At 38.4% G+C, this 24,046-nt stretch overlaps 1 protein-coding gene across 4 annotated transcripts in view; it reads left to right on the top strand.

The window, feature by feature from the left end:
* LOC144638790 (uncharacterized) overlaps positions 1-24,046 on the top strand; it is a 39,654-nt gene that overhangs the window by 6,841 nt on the left and 8,767 nt on the right. Inside the window, exons 7-26 of one of the 4 annotated variants that reach the window (XM_078498044.1) lie at positions 905-1,195; positions 2,684-2,731; positions 2,881-2,913; positions 4,248-4,570; positions 6,188-6,326; positions 8,115-8,455; positions 8,629-8,767; positions 9,875-10,168; positions 12,127-12,420; positions 13,726-14,054; positions 14,838-14,976; positions 15,737-16,105; positions 16,774-17,099; positions 17,314-17,467; positions 18,450-18,836; positions 19,166-19,471; positions 20,496-20,888; positions 21,556-21,857; positions 22,638-22,791; positions 23,459-23,758. In XM_078498044.1, coding sequence (XP_078354170.1) covers positions 905-1,195; positions 2,684-2,731; positions 2,881-2,913; positions 4,248-4,570; positions 6,188-6,326; positions 8,115-8,455; positions 8,629-8,767; positions 9,875-10,168; positions 12,127-12,420; positions 13,726-14,054; positions 14,838-14,976; positions 15,737-16,105; positions 16,774-17,099; positions 17,314-17,467; positions 18,450-18,836; positions 19,166-19,471; positions 20,496-20,888; positions 21,556-21,857; positions 22,638-22,791; positions 23,459-23,758 — 5,061 coding nt within the window. Of the gene's footprint in view, positions 1-904; positions 1,196-2,683; positions 2,732-2,877; positions 2,914-4,247; positions 4,571-6,187; positions 6,327-8,114; positions 8,456-8,628; positions 8,768-9,874; positions 10,169-12,126; positions 12,421-13,725; positions 14,055-14,837; positions 14,977-15,736; positions 16,106-16,773; positions 17,100-17,313; positions 17,468-18,449; positions 18,837-19,165; positions 19,472-20,495; positions 20,889-21,555; positions 21,858-22,637; positions 22,792-23,458; positions 23,759-24,046 lie in introns of all 4 variants that reach the window. The other 3 variants (XM_078498043.1, XM_078498045.1, XM_078498046.1) reach the window with 3 other exon arrangements.

The raw sequence follows: 24,046 nt of genomic DNA, 5'->3' as shown, positions 1-24,046 counted from the left end.
TCTTCTGCGGACGTTAATCATACAGTCTAACCTGAGATCAGGCGTTCTTTTTTTCGCAGCGGGAGGAGAAAGAACGCCTGATACAATTACTTGTCGAGTCGTCTGTAAAAAGTCCAGAATCTGGACTTTTTTCTAATTGGTCAGAAACAAAGGGCAACACTAAACTATATCCTGATCGGTTGAGTTTGAGTGCGACTTCTGGTCTAAAAATATCTTGCATGCAGAGACCATTATTTACACCCTTTTTTATAAGAACGTCGAGGCTGAAAAAAGGCCAAAATTTAAGAACATCCTAAGAACGTGCCCAAGGCTAAAATTTGGTTAAGAACGAATTTTATTTTTTCCTGTTTGTGGCGAGAGACAAACATATGTACTAAATAAATAAATAAATAAATAAATCTTTATTCAAATCCTGACTTGTAACCACACATTGGTGTCGTGAACATGTAGATATCGGTTAGGAATGAATCACTGCAATACTACTTTGATTTTAAATTTTAAAAAATAAGAGAAAAAAGGCTCAAAAAAGTCTATTTGGGGATCGAGTTTTTGAAACACTCGAAGGTGAACAAAGAATTAGTCGCCTGTAGCACAGTTTGCTAAAAGTACGAAGCAAGTTCAAATTCTTTTTTTCCTGGGCTGCCCGATTTTCTAATTTTCTTGATATTTATTATTCAACCGTTATTTAAAGTGTTACACGCGATTGAAAACAGATGTGACGGAACTTCAGGAGTCAAAGAACATTATTTTTAATTTCGTGTTTAAAAAAATAGAAGTAAATTATCTGTACACCTTCTACATCTTAAGGCCTTTCCAAAGAGACGTTAAGCGTCCAAATTGACCAAATAAAAGCTGACTTAGTATTTATTCGAGTTTCTTTAAGTTATTTTAACATTTCGTTTAGTGTCTTCAGCACCACCAGCTAACATATCAGTCACTGCAACAGCAGTCGATACGTTATTTATCACATGGGAAGAGGTTCCAGAGCAGGAACGAAACGGTATAATCCGGGGATACAAAGTCTACGTGAAAAATGCAGAACAGGTCGTAGAGCATGAGTCAGTTGTTAATGCCAGCGTGATGACATTGGAAGTATCAAACCTTGTACACGATACTTACTACTGTGTTCAGTTGCTGGCCTTCACTGTAGCAGACGGAGCTTTGAGCGCATGTGTCAACGTCACAACTCTGAAAGGTAAAAACTTTAGCAGTCTCTAAACTAAAGATGGCGGATTAGACTGCATGCAGTTGCTATAATTGTAAGCGAGTAGCTTGAATAAACAGACGTCATTTCTCTCGTACTCAATTCTTTTCCCACTCGAGAGACGTCTGAGTTCCCTTTCTTTGTCGCTGATTTTCTGTTATATGTACTTACAGGCGATAAGACACAACATATGGTAAACTGTACAACTACCTTAGTACTGGACCCCTTTAAATTACTTGAAGAACCACCTTTCTATAATAATTTCTTCCAGTATGGTGAAATTACGAAGCTCCCATTAAATAAGAAAAAACCAACTCGTAATGGCCTGTTCCAGGCCCGGGGGGGGGGGGGGGTACTCCATATAGTGGCCTATACGGGGAGGCTCCGCCCGAAAGGGGTACTTTTTTAAGGCTTCAGGTATATAAAAGGGTTGGGATTTCACAAGTTTAGGTATATGAAAGGGTATGTAAATCCTTCATTTAGGTTTTTTTAAGGGCCTTGAATTAAAATATTTCGAACAGACGCACTTTATGGCTGTATTATTTTAATTTATAAGGCGCAACATGAAAATGACAAGAAAACGTCCTGTTCTAAGTCTATGCCAAGTCTTTTAGGTATATGAAAGGGGTACCTTTTTTCAGTAAAAGGTATACGAAAGGGGTACAATTTCTGTGAAAGTGGTATATAAAAGGGTAAGGGGTAAGAGCTTGGGGCGGAGCCTCCCCGTATAAAACATTTTTGAGTTCCCCCCCCCCCGGGGTTCCAGGTGGCGCGTTTTTCCTTGGTACGTCTCCCGGTTAAGGCCCTATTCTCCCAGAGGAGAATTATGGAAACAGATGATGATGACGCCACCCGGTTACTGTTCAACAGGGACGGACAACAAGGAATTTTAAAGGGAAAAACTTGTCAAGTGGCGAAATGTCACCCGCTAGCATCTTAGAGACATAGACATAGACATAGTTTATTTAACCACGAAGAGCTCAGGAGCTTACGGGGTTTAAATTTCAGCCTGGGTCCAAATTCGCCATATAATCGCTGCCTCAGACTTAACACAAGAGCTAGATGGCTAATTAACAATTATTGCACGAGCACACGAGCGCACGTTGGATATGAGATGGTAGATAGCCAACGAGGCGAGTAGCGCCGAGTTGGCTATAACTATCTCATATCCAACAAGCGCGAGTACTAGTGGAATAATTGTTTTATTAAAAACACCCAAACAATTGCAATATTTAAGCTCCTCGGCTGTTTTCGTTGACATGTGTACCTACAATATTTGTTCTCAATGGTATATGAGCTCATATACCATTGCCTGTTAACCAATCAAAACTCAGGAATTGCAATATACCATTGCTAGTTTTTAATAATGACAATTATTCTATGATAGGGTTTATTTGTACTTTAAGGCAAGAAAATAATGGGAAGATATTGTTTGGGATAATAATCTTGTTTTAATTCAAACTTTATGATCATTTTCAGTACCTACCACCCCACCCATCCTGCGATCAACCAGCACACCACCGCCAGGTAACTGAAAAATGTTTGGAAAAGTTTGTTGGTGTTGGCGAATGTCAACTATTCTTGTGACAAGGTTTATTTATACGAGAAACTGTAGGAAGACATTGTTTGGTATATTAATCTTGTATTAATTCAAACTTTATGATCATTTTCAGCAGCTACCACCCTGCCCACCCTACCACCACCGCCAGGTAACTAAAATATAAATTTGGAAAAGTGTGTGGAAATATTAATAGCAGCGATTGATGTTAATCAACTCCGGTTGGTTTTGATAGTTTGTACTAGTAGACTCTGGATTATTTATTGTTAAAAAGGAACATCTCTAACCTTAAATCTAGCGAAGAGCTCGAGAAGAATGGAGTGGCAAATAAATGATGATGATGATGAAGAATAAGCACTTAAACTACCAACACCAGAAAGACACTATCAAATTAAACTACAAGAAAAGAGTTTAATGCAAGTGATGTATACGTAATACTGTGATACAAAAAAATCAGTGTTTAGGTTGAGCAGATGGAACGTTTGTCGCAGCTAATCGTATGAGGTTACATATGTCCTACCCTGTTCTGTTTCCGGCATATCTTTACTAGCTTCTACTAGTGCTTTTCTGGGACATAATGTGACCTTGTCAAACTAATAATTACCAGCATTATGCAACACTGTAGCCAAGTTTTAAGTTACTAACATTTGTCGAGAAGTGAAAAGCTTTATGTTTTGCTTAATTTGCTTGCTCTTTCGGATTGGTAAGAAGTAATATGTTTTGTGACGTCAGCAGTTAATTGCCTCCTCCGCAAGCTGCACTAGCTGCCTGTGCGCAAGCGTTTTGTTTTTAAGATTTTACTTTTTACTTATAAAATTTTAAATGGTTTAGCACCCAGTTACTTAGCGGAACTTATAAATATTCATCAACCGATAAGGTTTCTTTGTTCCAACCATGATCACCTGCGACTGCACAAACCAGTATTTAAGACCAAGACTTACGGGCGGCGCGAATTTTCATCAAGCGCACCAGCACTGTGGAACACTCTCCCACTTGATGTGAGGAGTGCCCCATCGGTTGACACTTTTAAAATTAAGATTAAAACGTTTTTATTCAATAATGACCTTTAGTATTTTTAAATAACTTTAGAATTTTATAATGAATTTAAGTAATTTTTTAAGAATTTTAGTATTTTATAATGAATTCTAGTATTTAATGAATTTACTATTTTAATTATTAATTTAATTTATTTTATTTAATTTAATTATTAATTTGATTTATTTAATTATTCTCGGCCCTACGGGCCTGCATTTGGCCTAAATATAAGGTGGGGGCCCAGGCCCCCCTGGGCCCCTCCCCTAGATCCGCCAATAAAACTTTACCCATGAAATACATTATCTTTGAACATTTAACTGAAGACATAACCTGTATTTTTTAAAATCCGTGACACAAAGCAACTCTCGGCTTACTTTCGACACTGTTTATATAAAAAACTGGATATCAATTGAGGCTATATTAACATTGCTCCAAAAACCTGGCTTTCAGAATGTAAAGATGCTCTTGGTATGGAAAGCAGAGCAATCTTGGACTCTCAAATTACTGCCTCTTCAGAATGGAGTGAAAATCATGCCGCCAACCAGAGCAGACTTTACACAGACACAGCTTGGTCAGCTGGCACAACTGATGTCAATCAATGGCTGCAGGTTGATCTGGGCAGTCAGTACTTTGAAGTAACACGTGTAGCAACACAAGGAAGCAGTGATGATCGTTTGCCCCGGCCCGAATGGGTCACCAAGTACAAACTGCAGTACAGTAACGATAAAGTGTTCTTCCAGTATTACATCGAACAAGGACAGACCACGGACAAGGTAAAAACTACACAGCGGTCACATGTGTCTGTTTCCCGCCAAAAACTGCCGAGACCAAGCGAAATATTGTTTCTCAGTTTCACGAGATGTTTATCCTTTTTAGTGCAGTAATAAGGCATTTACAGAAACTTTGAGCATTATACGCCAAATCAGGGTTGCCACAGGTCAGGAAATGATTTTTCATTTTGTTGGAAGTGGAGGCTAGAGGCTGCTACTATATCTTACATTTCGTATTTATTTGGTCAGGGAAATTTTATTTTAACAGGGAAATGTCAGGAAAAAGTCAGGGAAATTTGGAACTGATGTCTGTGGCAACCATTCAAATGTACATGACAATTAAAAAAATTTTCAACATTGTTAAACAGAGTCTGGGTTTTTGTCGTGGGTCGGGGGTTGAAGGTTCCATGTCGAGGGTCGAAGGTACTATGTCGAGGGTCGAGGGTACCATGTCGAGGGTATTAAAAAATAAAATTAGATTAAAAAAAATAATAATAAAATAAAAAATAATTTCATAAAATATGATTTCTAAAAAATAGAATAAAATGCAATTGAACACTATTAAACTTACAATAACTTTATGGTGATATCGCTGACGTCAATTATGTTTGATACTATGTTTGATCTAAAGATCTTCGGATCATACTCTAAAGTCTTCGGGCAACTTCGCAAATCTTCGAACGTTTATTTGTTTTGTTACAATAACAAACTCGAACGAACCCCCTACACCCACATAAATTAAATTCCCGGTTTTCGTTCGTTCGTTGCGTACGCGTCAGTATCGCGATTTATGTGACTGTCAAGTGGTCTGTCCGCTTATTGACAATGAAAGTGAGCGAGAATTTCTGCAGTTATTGTAAAAAAAAAAGTCATTTGCATTATCACGAGCAGCGGTCGTTTGCTATCTTTTGATAGCGTAGCACGCGCAGAATTGTGAACTGTTTTTCGGTCGAAACGTCTTTAAGTTTTTATAAACGTTTACCCAAGTCAGTTTCAGGCAGAAATTTTAGATCAATAATACAAATTTGTTCATGTTGCGGCGAAAATATTGCTTCATTTGCATGTAATGAGCAATAATTTATTCTTTAGCAAATCACATGACGCGATGTGCCACTCGATGATCTAAAGCTTCTTTAAATGAAGTTTCTTATGTTTACTTAGGAATGATTACGTTTGACAGTAAGACCCTAAATTGCAACTCAGTGGAAAAAAAAACGCTGTGCACTAATTAATAGAACGAAAACCCGAAGGGGTAGCATCCACCCTTCCCTTTTGTATCCCGGTGGGGATACGAATTTACATGTACGTAAGGCTCTTATGGAAACTTTTAGCATTATTCAACGAATGTTTTCATGAGAATTTAAAAATTGTTTACATTGTGAAAGAGATTTTTTGGAGACGTATTTTGGTTTCTTGCTTTATTTTGTGTCATTTTTCTTGGAACCTGTTGCACATTACGCTTCCAAGTCTTGTAACATTCATGCCAGCAAAAACTAGAAAGTAGCCGCGTCTAACTTTTATTCTTCGTTTCACAGCTGTACGAGGTGAAAGGATGGATTATGGAAGGATTAAAATTGAAAGTAAAATACTAATTTAATATTTGCCATCTAACTGTTTTAGGAATTTGCTGGAAATGTCGACAGCGACACTGTTGTTGTTCATGAGCTGAACCCACCAATCAGGGCACGTTACATTCGTTTTGTACCAGTGACTTGGAATACCCACATATCAATGAGGGTGGAACTATATGGTTGTCAAGGTACTGTTGGAAAATAAACGTGTTCGATAAAATATTATTAAATAACGCTTTCCAATAGACCGTTGAATATGACCATGTGTGCGCCACTTGACTGGCTTTTTAGAAAATTGTAAATGTCAGGAGTTGGTTTTTTGAAGTATTTTTAGAAAAAGATACTTTAGGATATTCTTTCAACTCTATTACTTCCTTTTCATTCAAAGATGATTTTTACAAAGCCTTAGTCTCCGGATTCACAGCAAAAAGTCTCGAGTCTGCAGCCACCCAGTCACACCCCTCCTCCATTTGATCCTATAAAGTCCTTTTGGATCAATTTAGGTTTCTGGGAAACTGCTCACCTACCCCTCCCCAAACCTAACATTAACCCTTACTTATCGCCTTGGGCAAAATGTTAGGTTTGGGGAGGGGTAGGTGAGCAGTTTCCCAAAAACCTAAATTGGTCCGTCCTTTTCCTATGCTTACTTCTTCGCGTCGGGAAGTAGCCCTCGCAAGGTCTCACATAAACGGCTCGCTACTCTTGTTGTGTTCATACACAAGGTACTTTACTCTGACGGTGCCTCTCTTTACCCAGTTTTGTAAATTTGTACCAGTGAATTGTTCGGGTAACCTGACAGAATACTGGGGCGCAACTTGCGATGGACTAGCATCCCATCCACCTAGGGCTAGCATCCTGATCTAAGTAAACTGTTATTGATCGAGATTGGATTGATGTTTGGATTGATTGATTTTTGGTTCATTGATTGATTGATTTGTTGATTGGTTAATTAATTGATTTGTTGATTGGTTAATTGATTGATTGATTGAATGCTGATTCTTTGATTGATGGATTGATTCGTTGATTGATTAATTAAGGGATTGTTGGATTAATTGATTGATTGATTGATTGATGACTGAGTGATTGATTCACTGACTGACTGACTGATTGATTGATTGATTGATTGAATGCTGATTCTTTGATTGATGGATTGATTCGTTGATTGATTAATTAAGGGATTGTTGGATTAATTGATTGATTGATTGATTGATGACTGAGTGATTGATTCACTGACTGACTGACTGATTGATTGATTGATAGATAGATTGATTGATTGATTGATTGATTGATTGAGTAAGCGGTGTGTAGGTGTTTGAGAAAGTGATTGATTGTCTTTTTTAAACAAAATTGACAATGTAATAACATGTTTTTAATAATGCATTTCTTTTATCGCCTTTCACACCACAAGCTAACATGTACATATGTCACTGCTTTGCTTTGAGGCTTGTCACATTCTTATGCAATTCAACATGATAGATTTTGTACCATAAGACTATTTCCTGTAAACGGTCTAGTGAATGGTGTTGAATTCTAAAGCTAACTGAGGAATTTTGAAGAGACGGTTCTGGAATTATATATGACATAAACATTTCTTTAGGGCTGGTTTTAGTTAAGTCGCGCACAACCAAAACCAAAACGTAAACTAAAGCAACCGTAATTGCCAACTATAACAAGACAATTCGAATACACTCATCTGGGTCCGATAACGGTAAACCGTGGGTGACCAAGTAACGATTGGTATTGGCTTTTATTTGATTCGTTGAGTATATGGCGCGAGTTTTTAAAACTAATCATTAATTAATTATTATTTTCCATCGCAACTTACCCCTCATAACTGAGCACTAATGGTTGGGTTGGTCAGCGGACGTTTATCATACAGCGTAAAAAGCAATCCCGAATTACTTTCCAAACTGAATTAAAAACTGCTATGAGGCTATTACAACGTTTTTTATTGATTTCAAAAACCTGACCTTCAGAATGTCAAGACGCCCTCGGCATGGAAAGTGGAGCAATATTGGACGCTCAGATTACTGCCTCTTCAGAATGGAGTGAAAATCATGCCGCCAAGCAGGGCAGACTGAACTTTCAACAAACGGAAAGTACACAGGGAAGTTGGACAGCTCGCCATAATAGTGTCAATCAATGGCTTCAGGTTGATCTAGGTAGTCAGTACTTTACAGTAACGCGTGTAGCAACACAAGGAAGAAATCACACCAGTCCGGTCGTGCAACAATGGGTCACCAGGTATAAACTGCAGTACAGTAATGATAAAGCGACCTTCCAGTTTTACATCGAACAAGGACAGACCACGGACAAGGTAAAGTTGCACGGATGTCAAACTTTCAAAAAATATCGAAGCCAAATGCAAACAGTTTTAACAATTTAATGGAATCATCATTCTCTTTTCAATTAAATATATAGTTTATTTGGAAAGATAATCAAGATTGATAGTATGATACTGATCTAACATTTGCCATCTTACTGTTTTAGGAATTTACTGGAAATGTAGACAGCGATACTGTTGTTTCTCATGAGTTGAACCCACCAATCAGGGCACGTTACATTCGTTTTGTACCAGTGAATTGGAAAAACCACATATCAATGAGGGTAGAACTTTATGGTTGTCAAGGTAACGTTAAAAGTTAATGTGTTCAACATTATTATAAGATTATAAATGTGACCGTTGGACTGTTAGATATAATATTCGCCCAAACGTCCTTAAGTAGAAGAATCCCGCGAAATATCAGTGGAAAAAATGTTTTTTCTTTAATGGCAATAGCTCTGTTGGTAAGTAAGTAAGGGGTTGCTTATATAATTTGAACAGTTGTTACATTCATACTCGCCGTTATATAGACAACTCGACTCTGCGCGCCTAGTTATTGAACAGTTCATGTGCGACTATGTAAAATTAAGTTAGCCTTATGGTGGATTTCCACTGACGCGTAATTTTTTACGTGCGTAACAAAATTAGAGACAATGTATGAACGCCTGCGTACACGTTTACGCAGGCCGCTCATACATTGTCTCTAATTTTTTTCACGCACGTAAAAATTTACGCGTCAGTGGAATTCCACCATTAGGCTCCAGATTCACAACAAAAAGCCTCAAGTTGCCAGGCACCCAGACACAGCCCTCCTCCCGTTTGACCCTATAAAGTCCTCTTCCTACGCTTACTTCTTCGCGTCGGGTGGCAGCTCTCACAGGGTCTCACATAAATGGCTAAATACCCATAAATAGGTACGGAAAAGTGTTGGGACAGCCTGACAGAATGCTAGTGTATAACCTGGGATGGACTAGCATCCCATCCATCTAGGTCTGGCATTTTTTTTAATTCGATTCATTCTCCCCCACAAAAATAGTGAATGAGCTATAATTAGTTGAGGTTTGGATTGATGTCTCGATTGATTGTTTGCATTTTGTTGATAGATGGATGGATTAATAGATAAATAGATAAATAGATAGATAGCTAGATAGATAGATAGATAGATTGTTGTTTAATTAATTGATTCTTGATTGGGTAATTAATTGACTGATTGATTGATTGGCTGTTTATTAATTGATAGATTGATTGACCCACTGACTGACTAACTGATTGACTGGTTAATTGATTGAGTGAGAGAGTGAATATGTGAGTGAGCGCTGTGTAAGTGTTTGAGATAGTGGTTGATTAACTGAATGATTGATAAACAGATTGATTGTCAAGTGTAATAACATTTAAATTATTCATTTCTTTAAGTGCCTTCTGCACCACCAGCAAACATATCAGTCAGTGCTACAGCAGTCAATACGATATTTATCACATGGAAAGAGGTTCCAGAGCAGGAAAGAAACGGTATAGTTCGGGAATACAAAGTCTACGTAAAAAATGCAGACCTTGTCGTTGAACACGAGTCAACTGTAGATGCCAACGTGACGTCATTGGAAGTACCAAACCTTGTACACAATACTTACTACTGTGTTCAGTTGTTGGCCTATACCGTGGCAGACGGAGCTTTGAGCGTATGCGTCAACGTCACAACGTTGAAAAAAGGTAAGAACATCAGTATTTGAAGATGGCGGATGAGACTTAAGCGCGCTCAATTCTTCCCGCTCAATTGAAGTCAGAGATTTGGTTGTATACTTGCGCGCGGTAATTCAATACCAAGCAACAACCAATTCGAGACATTGCATACTTCAGCTACCTTACTGTAGAACGTCCTTTTAGTTTCTTATCCAAAAATACATGCTTGTACTTATTTCAAACGCAAAAATTTTTTTCAACAGATTTCTTAACATTACTCCCACAATTTCTTTTCTACTTATGAAACGCAAAATTTCTTTCATAATACTGAAGCCACCCATGCCGGAGGAGGAGCCCTTTCATTTTCGAAATATTTCGGTATACATTTTAAAGAACAACGTTTTCTCAACATGTTGAAACTATTACCAAACGACGTAGTTTTAATACATCGACCAGATATTCTTGCAATTTGCAAGCATCTAAAATTTTTTCACATAACGACCCTGCAAGCGCAAATTTATTACCCGTATTTGAGCAAAGACTTAACGCACAAAGGATATACTGTATGTTAACAAGAGAAAATAATCTTGATGTAACGAGTTGAGATAACATACGTTTCGGTACTTTTTCAATTGAAAGACATTTAGAAATGAACCATGGGCTGGTAGTTCACTATAATGTGTTCAGAAAAGGAAATAAGAAGATTATGTCCGAATGGGCTTCTTGCAACAAATGATCACATGGTACAAAATCTGCCACGTTGAACGGCAAGTTTCAGACTGGGACATCCATACCAAAGAAAACTCAACCTTGCTTGGTTGAAGTCGCTTTGCTTTGGAGGATGTTGCATTCTTATGAAGATTTTGGACCATGCGACCATTTGTTGCAAAAAATCCATTGCTATTTGCATGGTTCTGAATTTAAATCTAGAATTTTGGAGTAATGGTTTTGGACTGCACTGCTCTGTCGAAAAGTTTATGTCAAAAACCAAAACACAAGCAATCATAATAAGTAACAACAAACCTAAAAACAATGAAACAAGCAGAGTTCGAAGCATATACACTCATCCAAGTCGCTCGTTTCATTACCCAGCAGACCGCCGGATACAGAAATGAAGGGGGCGCGCCGGCTTGCAAAATAAAATGGCGGCGAATCGCTTAACGAGCGAGCTATTTGTGGATTAAGTGCGCTTCGCGTGCCAACACGCACGGACAAATAGATTCCGCGCGGGTTTTAGCGCGCGGTTTCTTATTACTTTTTTTAAGCGTAACCCTATCCGGACACACAAAAAACGAGCGACTTTGAGCAAGTGTACAAAAAGCAAGTCTCGAGTCACTCAGTCACATTCCTCCTCCACTTGACCCTGTAAAAGTACTCTTTGTCTGCTCACTTCTTCGGGTCGGGTAGCAGCTCTTGCATGGTCTTACTAGAATGACTCCCTACGCTTGTTGGGTCTTGCGCAAGACACTTTACTCACAGTGCCTCTCTCCACCCAGAAGTTTAAACGAGTACTGGCGAATTGCTGAGGCAACCTGACGGAAAGCCGAGAAGTAATTTGCGATGGACAAGCATCCCATTCATCTGGGGCTAGCATCATTTTAAAATCGATCCAAAATAGTGAACTAGTATGACCCCTAGTATTGATTGACACAGACAAGCAAAAACTAACGATAAAATTTAACGTTTCGGTGTTGTCATGACGCCATTGTCAATATGACTTTTGTAAAAAATGGATTGACGTCTGGTTTGATTTTTTGTTGATTGACTGAATATTTGTTAATTGATTGATTTATCGATTGGCTGGTTGATTGACTGATCGATTGTTTGATTGTTTGATTGATTATTTAATTGATTGAGTGGGTGAGTGAGTGAGTGGAGTAAGTTTTTTGAGAATGTGATTGATTTATTGATTGACAGATTGATTGTCTATCTTTTTCAAAAAAATGTCAATGTTATAACATATCTTTAATAATGCATTTCTCCTTTAGCTCCTTCTGCACCACCAGCTAACATTTCAGTCACTGCAACAGCAGTCGATACGATATTTATCACATGGGGAGAGGTTCCAGAGCAGGAAAGAAACGGGATAGTCCAGAAATACAAAGTGTACGTAAAAAATGCAGAACAGGTCGTAAAACACATGTCAGTTGTAGATGCCCACGTGACGTCATTGGCAGTAAAAAACCTTGTACACAATACTTACTACTGTGTTCAGTTGCTGGCCTACACCGTAGGAGACGGAGCTTTGAGCTCATGCGTCAACGTCACAACGTTGAAAAAAGGTAGGAAATTCAGAACCTCTTATATATCAAGATGCCGTGGGAGACTGTACGCTATATTTGAGCCTGAGTAGCTTTTCTACCGTACTAAAGCGCCAATTTCCCTCTGATAATACTGAAGCCACCCAGAGAATGAACCGCACAATAGGCTCGATTTCCAGCCCCTGTACGTGAAAATGGACACGAGAAGGCGGAAATCGAGCCAAGTCCCAAAATTAAGCGTGAGATCATGGCTTATTTTTGCATTATTTCTGTATACATTTGTTAAAATTTGAAAAAACTCTTTAAGTGACATAAAAGACTTAAAATGAACAAATGTTTCGGGCTTGGCCCTTCTTCGATGTTTTATAAAGAAACAGGTTTCATATAGGTAAAACCCATACCAAATGAAATTTGTTAAAAGATTGATAAGATTCTTGCAATTTATTTTGCAAACATGTAGAACGTTTTTTCATATAGCAGGGAATACTTAACACACAAAGTGATATATGTTAAACGGTTGAGATAACGACGCATATTTCGTGAGTTACCGTATTGTTTTTAGCTGAAACACATTTAGCAACAAACCTGAAACGGTCGGCAACGTGTTTATACAAAGAAATAGAAATGTCTCGCCGTAATGGACTTTTTGCAACAACTGCTCAAATGGCTCAAAATCCACCATAATTCTAAACGGCAAGCTACTGATGGGAACATCAATACCGAAGATTAAACTCCAGCTTGATTGGTTAAAGGTGGTTTACTCTGGAGGCTGTCAAATTCCTTGGATAATTTTGGACTATGCTTACGTCTGTTGTAAAACGTCCATAGCATTATGCTCAATTTTGCACTGCTCTGTCGGAAATGCATAAAATAATCATTTATAAGAAGCAGGTTCTAGTGTATGTTGCAAAACCAACTCCAAAGCAATCGTTATAGCCAGTTACAACAAATGAAAAAAAAAAATGAATCAATGAGAATTTGAGGCTACTACACTTGTCTGACGCGAAGGGCTAGCCTGCGAGCAGGCTCTTTTCGGGGACTCGTGCCAGCGGCAAATCGAAGCCGCGAGTTACGAGTGACCGGCTTGCGATTGGTATTGGCTTTTGATCTGATTGGTTGGATCGATGAAACGAGATTTTTAAAATTAATCATTTGTTTATCGTTGCAACCTACCCCTCATAATTGAGCATTAGGGGTTGGGTTGTTCAGGATGTTAATCATACAGTGCAACTTCGTCAAAGCAATTCTCCTCTCATTTTTGCCACTGGTTAAATTGAAAACTGCTCTGAAGTTTTACTAACATTGTACCATAAACCTGGCTTTTAGAATGTCAAGACGCCGTCGGTATGGAAAGCGGAGCAATATTGGATGCTAAAATTACTGCCTCTACAGAATGGAGTGAAAATCATGCCGCCAAGCAGGGCAGACTAAACTTTCAACAAACAGGAAGTAAAGCGGGAGCCTGGGTAGCTGGCACAAATGATGTCAATCAATGGCTGCAGGTTGATCTGGGTAGTCAGCACTTTAGAGTAATGGGCGTAGCAACGCAAGGAAGAAATGTTTGGAGTCAGTGGGTAACCAGGTATAAACTGCAGTACAGTAACGATGAAGTGTCCTTCCGGTGCTACATCGAACAAGGACAGACCACGGACAAGGTAAAACTACTCAGCGGGCACATGTGTAGCGAAATAGCGAAACAAAAAATGCAAATGTTTTTCTCATTTTTATGAAATACTCATTCTAATTTTTTTTAAACTAATTTAGGTGGAATACCTGTAAACTAGCTGGTGTGACATTTCTGAATGTCACACCGTATTGCTAAGTGTATGACACATTAAACGACTATTGTATTGTATTGTATTGTAAACTTTCAGCATGAGAATTTAATAATTGTTATCGTGGTCGGTCAAACAATATTTCGTCACGTGGACGTGGAGGGAGGGAAAAAAATCGAGTCCGCCATGTGAGAATATGATAAAAGAAGATTGACTGTGGGCTCGCCTCACCCTCATGTAAGAACTCATGAAGTGACATACCAGATGGTAGGAATTTCCCCAAACCAGAAATTGGGAGGTGATTAAGTCGCTAGCTACATAAAATCATTTATTTCCAGTCTTGCTTGAAATAAATAAACTAAAATTCATGCCAGTGAAAACGGAAGTTAGCCGCAAACTTTCTTCGCTTGGCCGCTGTGTCAGGTGAACTGGACTTTATCCATCGAAGGTCATCGAAGCGTTGATTACCCTTTTTGATTTCTTAAAATTTATTGCAGCGAGAATATTGCTTCATTTGCATGTAGTGGGCACTTTAAACAAATCACATGATCTGATGCTGATGTACCACTCGATGATATCTAAAGTTTCTTAGGTTTATTTTGAAAAGATATTACGTTTGATAATTTGACCCTAACTTACCATTTCGACACCTGAATGTTTTAGGAATTTGCTGGAAACGAAGACCGCGACACTGTTGTTTCTCATGAGCTGAACCCACCAATCAGGGCTCGTTATATTCGTTTTGTACCAGTGACTTGGTATAACCACATATCGATGAGGGTAGAACTTTATGGTTGTCAAGGTAACGTTAAAAATATAACGTGTTCGATATTATTATAAACGTGACCGTTAGACCGTTAGAAATGACCAAGCGTGCGCTATGATTGGTTAGCTACTTGTAAGTTATCATCTCATTTCCTTTAAGTAGAACAGTAGCACGAAATACATGTGACAATATTTCTTTTTATGGTGATACTGCTGTTGGTAATTAAAAACGTGTTTGCCTGTATGCAAAACAATAACTCTAATCAACATCGCCGTTCGATATGAAGAAAGCAACAACTGTACTCTACGGGCCTCCTCGGTTGGTTAAAAATCGTTGTACGACTCAATTTCGTGGAATGATTGATAATATTGTTTGTTTTTATATAATCAGTACCAAAGCGAAGTTTTTTTTTACATACATTACCTCGAAAGGTTGGCCTCTGCATTATTCTTCTCGTGACAAGAACTTTCAATCAGTGACATAAATAAATGGTTGAGAAGCTTTACAGAAAAAAAAAGTCAGGAGTTGGTTTCATGAGTGTTTTTTGAAACGATGTTTTAGGATATACTTCCCTCTCTATTGTTTCCAAGAAATAGACAGATGACTTTTTACAAAGTTTTTGGGACTCTGGGCTCAAAGCAAAACGCCTCAAGACTCCGGCCACTCAGTCACGCACCTCCTCTTTTCGACCCTATAAAGTCTTCTTTATGTGCCAACTTCTTGCCCAAAAACAATAGCATCTGTTACACAAGAGGACCAGTACTGACAATTGATGTTTTTTCCTGCTCAATTTCAGAGTGTTCAACAGAATGGACTCGATATGAAAGCTTTTGCTATAAAGCTTCTCAAAGGCAAGCAAGCTGGGAAGACGCCAGAAAGGAATGCCTTGATTTACATTCTGACCTGGTGTCCATAACCAGCAGCGCTGAGAACAACTTTATAAACACAACCTTAATCCCTGGTGAAGGGGGCCATTGGATAGGACTGAACGATAAGGCACAGGAAGGAGTATTTCAGTGGAGTGATGGAACACCTTATAACTTCTCAAGTTTTAGGGAAGAAGATACAAGTAAAGGCGATGTTTCAAACTGCGTAGTGTCCAACGATGGAGACTGGTCAGATAAGAAGTGTTCTCGACTGAGACCTTACGTCTGTAAGAAAAAAGGTGAGAAAAGTCTTATCAAACTATGTTACAAAACACTCCTAATCCTAGGTCAAAATACCAATGTTGCTGTCTCTTTCTTTTTCTATCATGTTTTGTTTACTTCAATCATCATGACTCATCTCGCCAGTAGGCGCATAAGGCCGCAATCAAGATGTTGATATCATTATGGAGGCAGAGTTGCCAGTTGATTAAGGGCGTTTGACTTGTATCCGGAGTTTTCAGGCTCAAATTCTCCATCCTACTACTAGCTGAAGTTGTTTTCAGTAGTCCTGAAAACAACTCCTTGGGTCACGACGTCGACATGTAAGTTCCCTACAGCTAGTTAGTCTCACACCAGCAGGAGGGGCGGATACAGGATTTTTCTTAGGAGGGGGTGCACCACTTAGGAATGGCGTAACTGAAATTTTGCAGAATACCAGTTGTATTAGAAAGCCGCGGTGATCTCAGGGAAGAGAGGGTGCGCAGCCCCTGCACCCTCCCCCTAGATCCGTCCCATGTCGTGTTCATCAGGAATATTTAAAACCATCTAGATCTTTTCCTTCATTGAAAAGATAAAATATAGATTGTATTTGCACTGAGGTAGGTCGTAGCAGCGTTTGCCATTAAAAAAAATTGTGCATCTAAATATTCAGTGTGGATACAAACTTTCCTTTTGTGTCAAAACTCAGGTTTTAAACCTCTGCCATGCGAAGACGAAGCGATTGGTATAGAGATAGGGCGCATAGTGGACAGCAAAATCACATCTAATTCATCTGAAAGTGAAGCTTACAAGTTTGAAGCTCACAAGGGTCGCCTAAACCATGAACAAGCCTGGTGTGCGCAGTCGGTTTTACCTTCATACCTTCAAGTTGACTTGAACACAACTTACATCGTTTGCGCTGTAGCAACACAAGGTTATTCAAGCAATTCCAGCTCGTTTGTTGAAGAGTACAAAGTGGAAATCTCAAAAGACGGTTCCAACTGGGACTTTTATCGCGATATAACAGGTGGCAAGGTATGTTCAATAACTGTACACCCAACATCATTACAAAACGATAATAAAAAGTCACCTTTAATAATCCTCCTTTGCATCTTTTTCCCAAACCAACCGTTAGACCACAGTGTCTGCTGGGTAATCTTTTTCCCATACGCGTCCTATTTTACTGTAACGCTAAACCTACTAAAATTTTATGAAAATCTACTGCAATATTTTCTGTATTATTTTCTAGCATTTAATTGGCAATTTCGACAGCTACACAGTACGAAAGAATATCTTTGCTGAACGAGTTTATGCAAGATATGTTCGTATTTGGCCAACGAAGTGGACACACATGCCGTGCATGCGCATTGAGTTGTACGGCCATGTTCCTTTTGCCGAGATTGGTAAGTTGAGTGACGTAATAATATCAGGAATTCCCATGGGGAATGTTATAAGCATGAAAACAGCTGATATACAGATTATCAGCTATTGTCTTTGGCATTCTTTTTCGAATTAGCTCGATAACGCGGCTTCCTCGTAAAAAGGTCACTGTTTTGGCCCCAAACAACTAACCAGTGCTAATTAACCTGTCAGTTCTATTAACATATGCATGTCAGTACGGCCAGAGCTTAGGAGCATTATCTTCAAGACAAAATTCCCGTGCTCAAAGACTACTTTACCACTCTCCTGATTGCTTAAATTGCTTTTGATCCCACCGCTGTCACCATGTAACGATCTGCAGAACCAAGGATTGGGCACAACAAACCAAGATCTTTCGAGTTCTTTATAGTACATTGACAACTGAAAAGCAATCCCACAAGGAAAATAGAGACTAAAAGCTAACACAGCTAAACTAGACTAGACTAGACTAGACTAGACTAGACTAGACTAAACTAAACTAAACCAGTAAACTAAACTATAAATCTAAACTAAACTAAACTAACAGCTTTGTAAACGAACCTCTGTTTAATGAGCAAACTTTGTGGCACTGGTTATTTCACTATTATAACTGTTTCAATGTCAGTATTACGAGCCTCGGTTGGGGCATGTGGTGACCTAACGGTAAGCATGTTGTGCTCCAGAACCGACAAGTGACCCTGGCTGGGTTCATTGTGTTGTTTTCTCGGACAAAACAGTTGAAACCCTCAGTGCTTCTTCCAGGACCATCAATGGGTATCTGTCAACTATTGTCAAAACCTGACAGAATGCTAATATTTTTAGTCCTTTTATGCCACAAAAACCAGGTTGCACTCCGGCATTTCTGTGCCATTAGACTCCTATAGAATTTACTACCGGCAATTGTACTTTTAATTTTCCATGAGCTTTACTGGCGCTTCATTGACGTTGCTGCTTACATGGAGTTAAATCCTTCTGTTCTTTTTATAGAAAGCGGAAATGTATTATTTGGGGATTCCTGCTACTCATTTACGGAGTCAGGCAAAACATGGAACGAGAACCGAGATACCTGCAAAGGTAAACGAGGCGACCTAGTAACCATGGAAACAGAGAAAGAATGGCAGTTTATCAATGAAGAGATTCAAAAACGTTGCATTGCGAAACCCCGCGAATGGCACATAGGTTTGACAAAAATCGGGGCGAATTGGACGTGGGTGAACGGACGACCACTGACGATCAGTAAATGGCAAGGTGGGCAGCCATCTGGTAACGGAAATGTGACGGTGATGTCAAAGGATATTCCGCAGAATACACAAGGCCTATTGAACGATCTTAGTGAAAACAGCATTAGAGCTTTCATTTGTGAAATGCCCAAAGGTAAGACGATTAGGCAATACTGAAAAATGTTAAAAAGTTAGAATAAACATTCAGAATAAAAATATTAAAACTAAAAAAGTTTTTTAGCATATTTCATGGCTACTATGTTTAGAACAGCCAAAAAAATCGATCCTGCTAGTCAGTTAATTTCAGTTAGTTAAGCTTAAGAAAAAAACTAAAACTAATTACAACAGCTTTACATGATTGCCGTGTGGGAATCCGATCTTTTTAGGTGTAGTTGTGATATAACTCAAGGAGGGAAAAACCGAAATTCACGTTTATTTCATGCAGCTGTTTTCCTTTAATATGATATTATTGTTGTTCTTCAGTATGGCCACCTGTAATTACTGACATCAAAGTACACAACATCGGAAGCCACTCCTTCGAGATCTCTTGGGACAGCCTGCCTTGTCAGTCAGCTATAGAACTGACTGGGTATAAAATAATTTACCAACGCATCACAGAACAAGGAGTACTTGATGAAACTAAAGTTACGATAACAGTTGAAAGAAATACTACAAATTACACAGTCGCTGGCTTGGAGAGAAATAGCACGTATTGTGTCAAAATTCTCATTTACAATGAACTTGGCGATGTTGAACACAACAACTGCACTAAAGTAACGACATCTCCAGGTAAGGCTATACTTTTAAAAAAAAACACGAACGGAAGACGGAAGATCTGTAAGGATGCATATTTACTGCAGTCATTATCTATTTTAACCAATCAAACCGAAGTTGCAGTATTTTCTAGACTCCCAACGGTGCAAGCTTGACAGTATGATTTCCTCTAAAAGTGAAACGTATTCTTTAATGCTATATGCATGTAGCTTGTCAAAGTAACTCCATGTAAATTAATATTATGTATCACTTTTGGTGTTAGTAATAGTTCTTTTAAAAAGTCTCTATATATTCCTGATTGTTCCTTTGATCGACGTTTTTCTTTAACTTTCTCAACTATTTTTGACTACGAATTACCTTCCCCTATACTAGGTGCCCAAAGTGGCAGCCCGGGTCCTCCACAATGGTCCTCTGCTGCTGCCGGCTACCAACTTAATTGAGTATTTTATCTTTTTCCGCAACACAGGTTTAATGCAGGGCAATTGTTATATAGTGTTACGTCCAGTCACTCATACCTACTTTTATTATAAAATTTTATATTTTATTCTCATTTTTTTATTTATTCATTTATTTATCTATTCATCTATGTAGTACGGTTTTTTTTCTTAGAATTTAAGTGTAAATATTTTTAACTTTATGTAGCTTAGTAGATTTTAATGTAAATAATGTCCCCAATTAGTTTTTTAAAGCTAAATACCTTGACACTATAATAAAGTATTTCATTCATTCATTCATTCATTCATTCATTCATTCATTCATTCATTCATTCATTCATTCATTCATTCATTCATTCATTCATTCATTCATTCATTCATTCATTCATTCATTCAATATAGTCCATACTAATTTTTCGTTCAGTCCGTAAACAATTATGACTTTTGGTTACCTTAAAAACATCAACCATTGATCTTAAATTACTGGATAATCGGACCTATATAATCGGTTATAGTAAAGCATTTTGTTGTAAGTAGAAAAGAAGTATCATAGTCATGTACTTCAAATATCAAATGTTTATTTGTGTTTAATATTTGTTTTTAAGACTGTCTGCCGGGATGGATTTTCTTCCAAACGAATTGTTACCTGATCCTTGAAGAGAATCCTCTTAACTGGTACAACGCCGAAATTGACTGCTTGAACCGAAACGCAGACCTACTGTATATACTAAACGTCGAGGAAGAAGCGTTTATTGACTCAGAAATGATCAGGTCCACAATTAACGAGGTGTTTATTGGGCTCATAGAAGATGAGAATAACTTGAAAAGATTTCCGAACTGGAGTAACGGGCATTATCTTGATTATACTAACTGGTACGAAAACCCGACAGAGGGTATTCCAAATGGAATTGCTTGTGTGGCGAAGAGTGCAAGTGTGCAAGGTCACTGGAATGTTGTAAACTGTTTACAATCTTTACCTTACATCTGCAAGAGAAAAGGTATGACGGTCATGAAGGTCTTTTTTTGAAAGGGAGGGGTTAATTTGATTTTATCCGCATATGCTTTCGTAATTCCTTTTCTACCAAAGTAATCCTCTCTTGGCCAATGCCATTAGTTTTTTTTAAAGAAATTCTTTCAGTCACCGCTCTGAAGTTCTAACTCAAAGCTAATCAACTCAAAAATTTGTGTAGTTCGGTCATCTAGTTTTAGTTGAAAAGTGGTAATCAAATACTATAAAAGAGTGTCGGCGTTTCTCGACATTCGATTGCGCATAATGTTTTTACTTGCAATTGGGAGAAATATAATCTGAACGACACCATCTGATCAGCATTTTAAACTTGCACGTTGTTTCTAGAGCTTTAGCGACCTTTTTGTATTTTTTCGAAATTTAAGTCCACTGCATAAGCCTAACAATATTTCAAACTTTCTCTTCCAGGTCTTCGATAACATGTAAATTAAACTGTCACAGTTGTAAATTGATAATACTATATATCCTGACCTCAAAGACGATAAATTTTACGCCGTTACCTGCTGATTGACAAGTAAATCCTCCTTTCCTGAAAATCCCCTCTTAATAGTGGGTTTAAGGTTATATGGACTGCATTCACCTACTGTTTTTGAATGAATTATCATGACTAATTTTAGTCTTTTTATATTATCTATCAGGGTTTTACCGTAACGACGCTTATTGCTGGGAAAAAGCCCTGGGACTGGAAACTGGTGCCATGCCAGACATCAACATATCAGCATCGTCATACATAGAATCCAATCCTCCAGCGGCTGCTCGGCTGGGCTCGCACGTGGCCTGGTGCCCACTGAACTTAACCAATCCTTTTCTTCAAGTTGACCTTGGTATTCCTTACCACGTGATAGCAGTAGCGACACAAGGTCACGTAGATGGAAGTCACGTGACACGTTTCGCCATCCATTTATCACTGAATGGAACACATTGGACAGAGTTCGAGAGGGTATAATCTTATGATTAAAATAACACGTTAACGTTGTGTTTTATAACGTTCTTTTTAACGGAAATAGTGTTAAGGACGTTCAGTCACAACTGCCCTGGAGAAAGTTGATGGCAGAAGTAGAAAATTCGCTATCAATAAATGCCTTAGAGAGGTAGCAAGCCCGGGGGGGGGGTACTTGGGTAAATTTTTGTTCGGTATGTGCCGCTGGCCTCTCAGAACCCATACCCCATTATAGTCTTATTCTATGGCCAATTATAGACCCCATCTTAGTCACTTTTGGGTAAATTTAATTTTTACGACCCCAACTTAGTCACTTTCTGGGAGCTGTTTGTCAAATATTGAACAACAGCAATAAATACGGTAACATTTTTTTCGGCGAATATTTCCGTTCATAAATCACAACTTGCCAGATTTTCGTACTCTCAAAATCCCGGAAAGTGTGACCCCATTCTAGTCACCCTATAAAAAATGCTTGAAATGGCGACCCCATTATAGTCAGTCCAGTCGTGAAAATGCGACCCCATCCAGCGGCACATCCCCATTAGCCCATTTATAGGAAGTGCCCCCCCCCCCGGGTAGCAAGGAGTTTCCTGCGGCATGGGGAATTTGCGTGTTAATACTTAAAATGACCACAACCTTAATTTTAATGAAAAGGGTCTGATCACAAGCATTGATACATAAACGGTATACAAATGTATCATGTTATACATGTACATTAAGGCAGTATATTTACCGGTTCTTGTTATATAAACTGTTAATTCGTTGGTTATTGTTTCACAGAAATTTTATACTGCTGGTAACTACCATCGTGCAAAGAGGAATTACTTAAACGGCGATGTAGTGGCGCAGTTTGTTCGGTTTTACCCGAAAGAATGGCATCTGTCACCCTGCATGAGACTGGAGATCTATGGCATACCAGCAAAACCATTTCCACGTCAGTAATGTGTAACTTAACCTTTCTTTAGCGCTACATGAAAATGACAAGAAAACGTCGTGTTTTTAAGTCTTTGCCATGTCTTTCAGGTATATGAAAGGGGTACCTTTTTTCAGCAAAAGGTATACGAACGGGGTACAATTTCTGTCAAAATGGTATATAAAAGGGTAAGGGGTTAGAGCTCGGGGCGAAGCCTCCCCGTAGAAAACTTTTTTGTGTACCCCCCCCCCCCCTACCGGGAACCTATTACTGTGAACGTTTAATTATTTCTGTTTTATGTTTTTACTTAGCAAGCTAATGCCCGAGTTCTTGGGCTATGTTTCGTCCATTCAGCAACCGTGTCCTGCCAGTTAAAATTCTTAAGCATGTTATATCAAGTTACAAAAATTCGTCCTTTGTATTTGGCATACCTTCTGAAAGGACGAGTGACTTGTCTGTCTCAAAAGACAGTATCTCAACAGCAATGTTCTTGTCCAGTATAATAATACTTGACTTATTTAATTGTTTTGCTTCCCTGTGTGTTTGTGCGTAAGTGTGTGATGTAAAAAAAAACAATTGTAAGTTTATTTTTCAACCAAGACCACGCCCTGCTGGTTTTATATACGAGATTCATTTATTCCTATTTATTAATAACTAATTTAATGCTTTGCCGTTATTATCTTTTCAGCGCCAACAAGAGCACCCAAAATTCACGACGCACCTAGCGTTAACGGAACTTCCATACAGTTTAGTTTCACTCCTCCGCAATCATACTATGCCGCGTATGAAATTACTGGGTACAATGTTCGTTTCTGGAAAAACGAAACGATTCCGTCATACCAAACAAAGGCGTTTCCTCCAGGAACTGTGACAGTTGTGTTGACAGGCTTGGATGCTTGTACTGAGTACTGTTTGTCCGTGCAGGCAGTCAGCAGTTACGGGACTGGGTCCTATGGTCGCTGCACGACCGCGATGACCGATGAATGCGGTAAAAACATGAAAGATAAAAATATTTGATAATAAGCAAGTTAGTGGTGATTGGTAGGAAAAAATAATTAAAACAACATAAATCTAGCTCGTGAGCACAAACTCTAATAATTTTAATTGCAATCAAAGTCACTGATATTTTTTTGCTAAACGTAATTTTAACACTTTAATTCTTGTTTTGACGGAGCAAAAATCAATCTTAGAGTTCGCAAGCCATTTACATTAATTCAATTTCATTCTAAGCATCCTTGCACTTTTGTGTAAGTACTATTCTATATTCTTTTGTCTT

The sequence above is a fragment of the Oculina patagonica genome, chromosome 14 (genome assembly GCF_052425735.1).
Source record: "Oculina patagonica isolate OP01 chromosome 14, crgOcupat, whole genome shotgun sequence".
Lineage (NCBI taxonomy): Eukaryota > Metazoa > Cnidaria > Anthozoa > Scleractinia > Oculinidae > Oculina > Oculina patagonica.
This window is presented reverse-complemented; position numbering and strand designations above follow the sequence as displayed.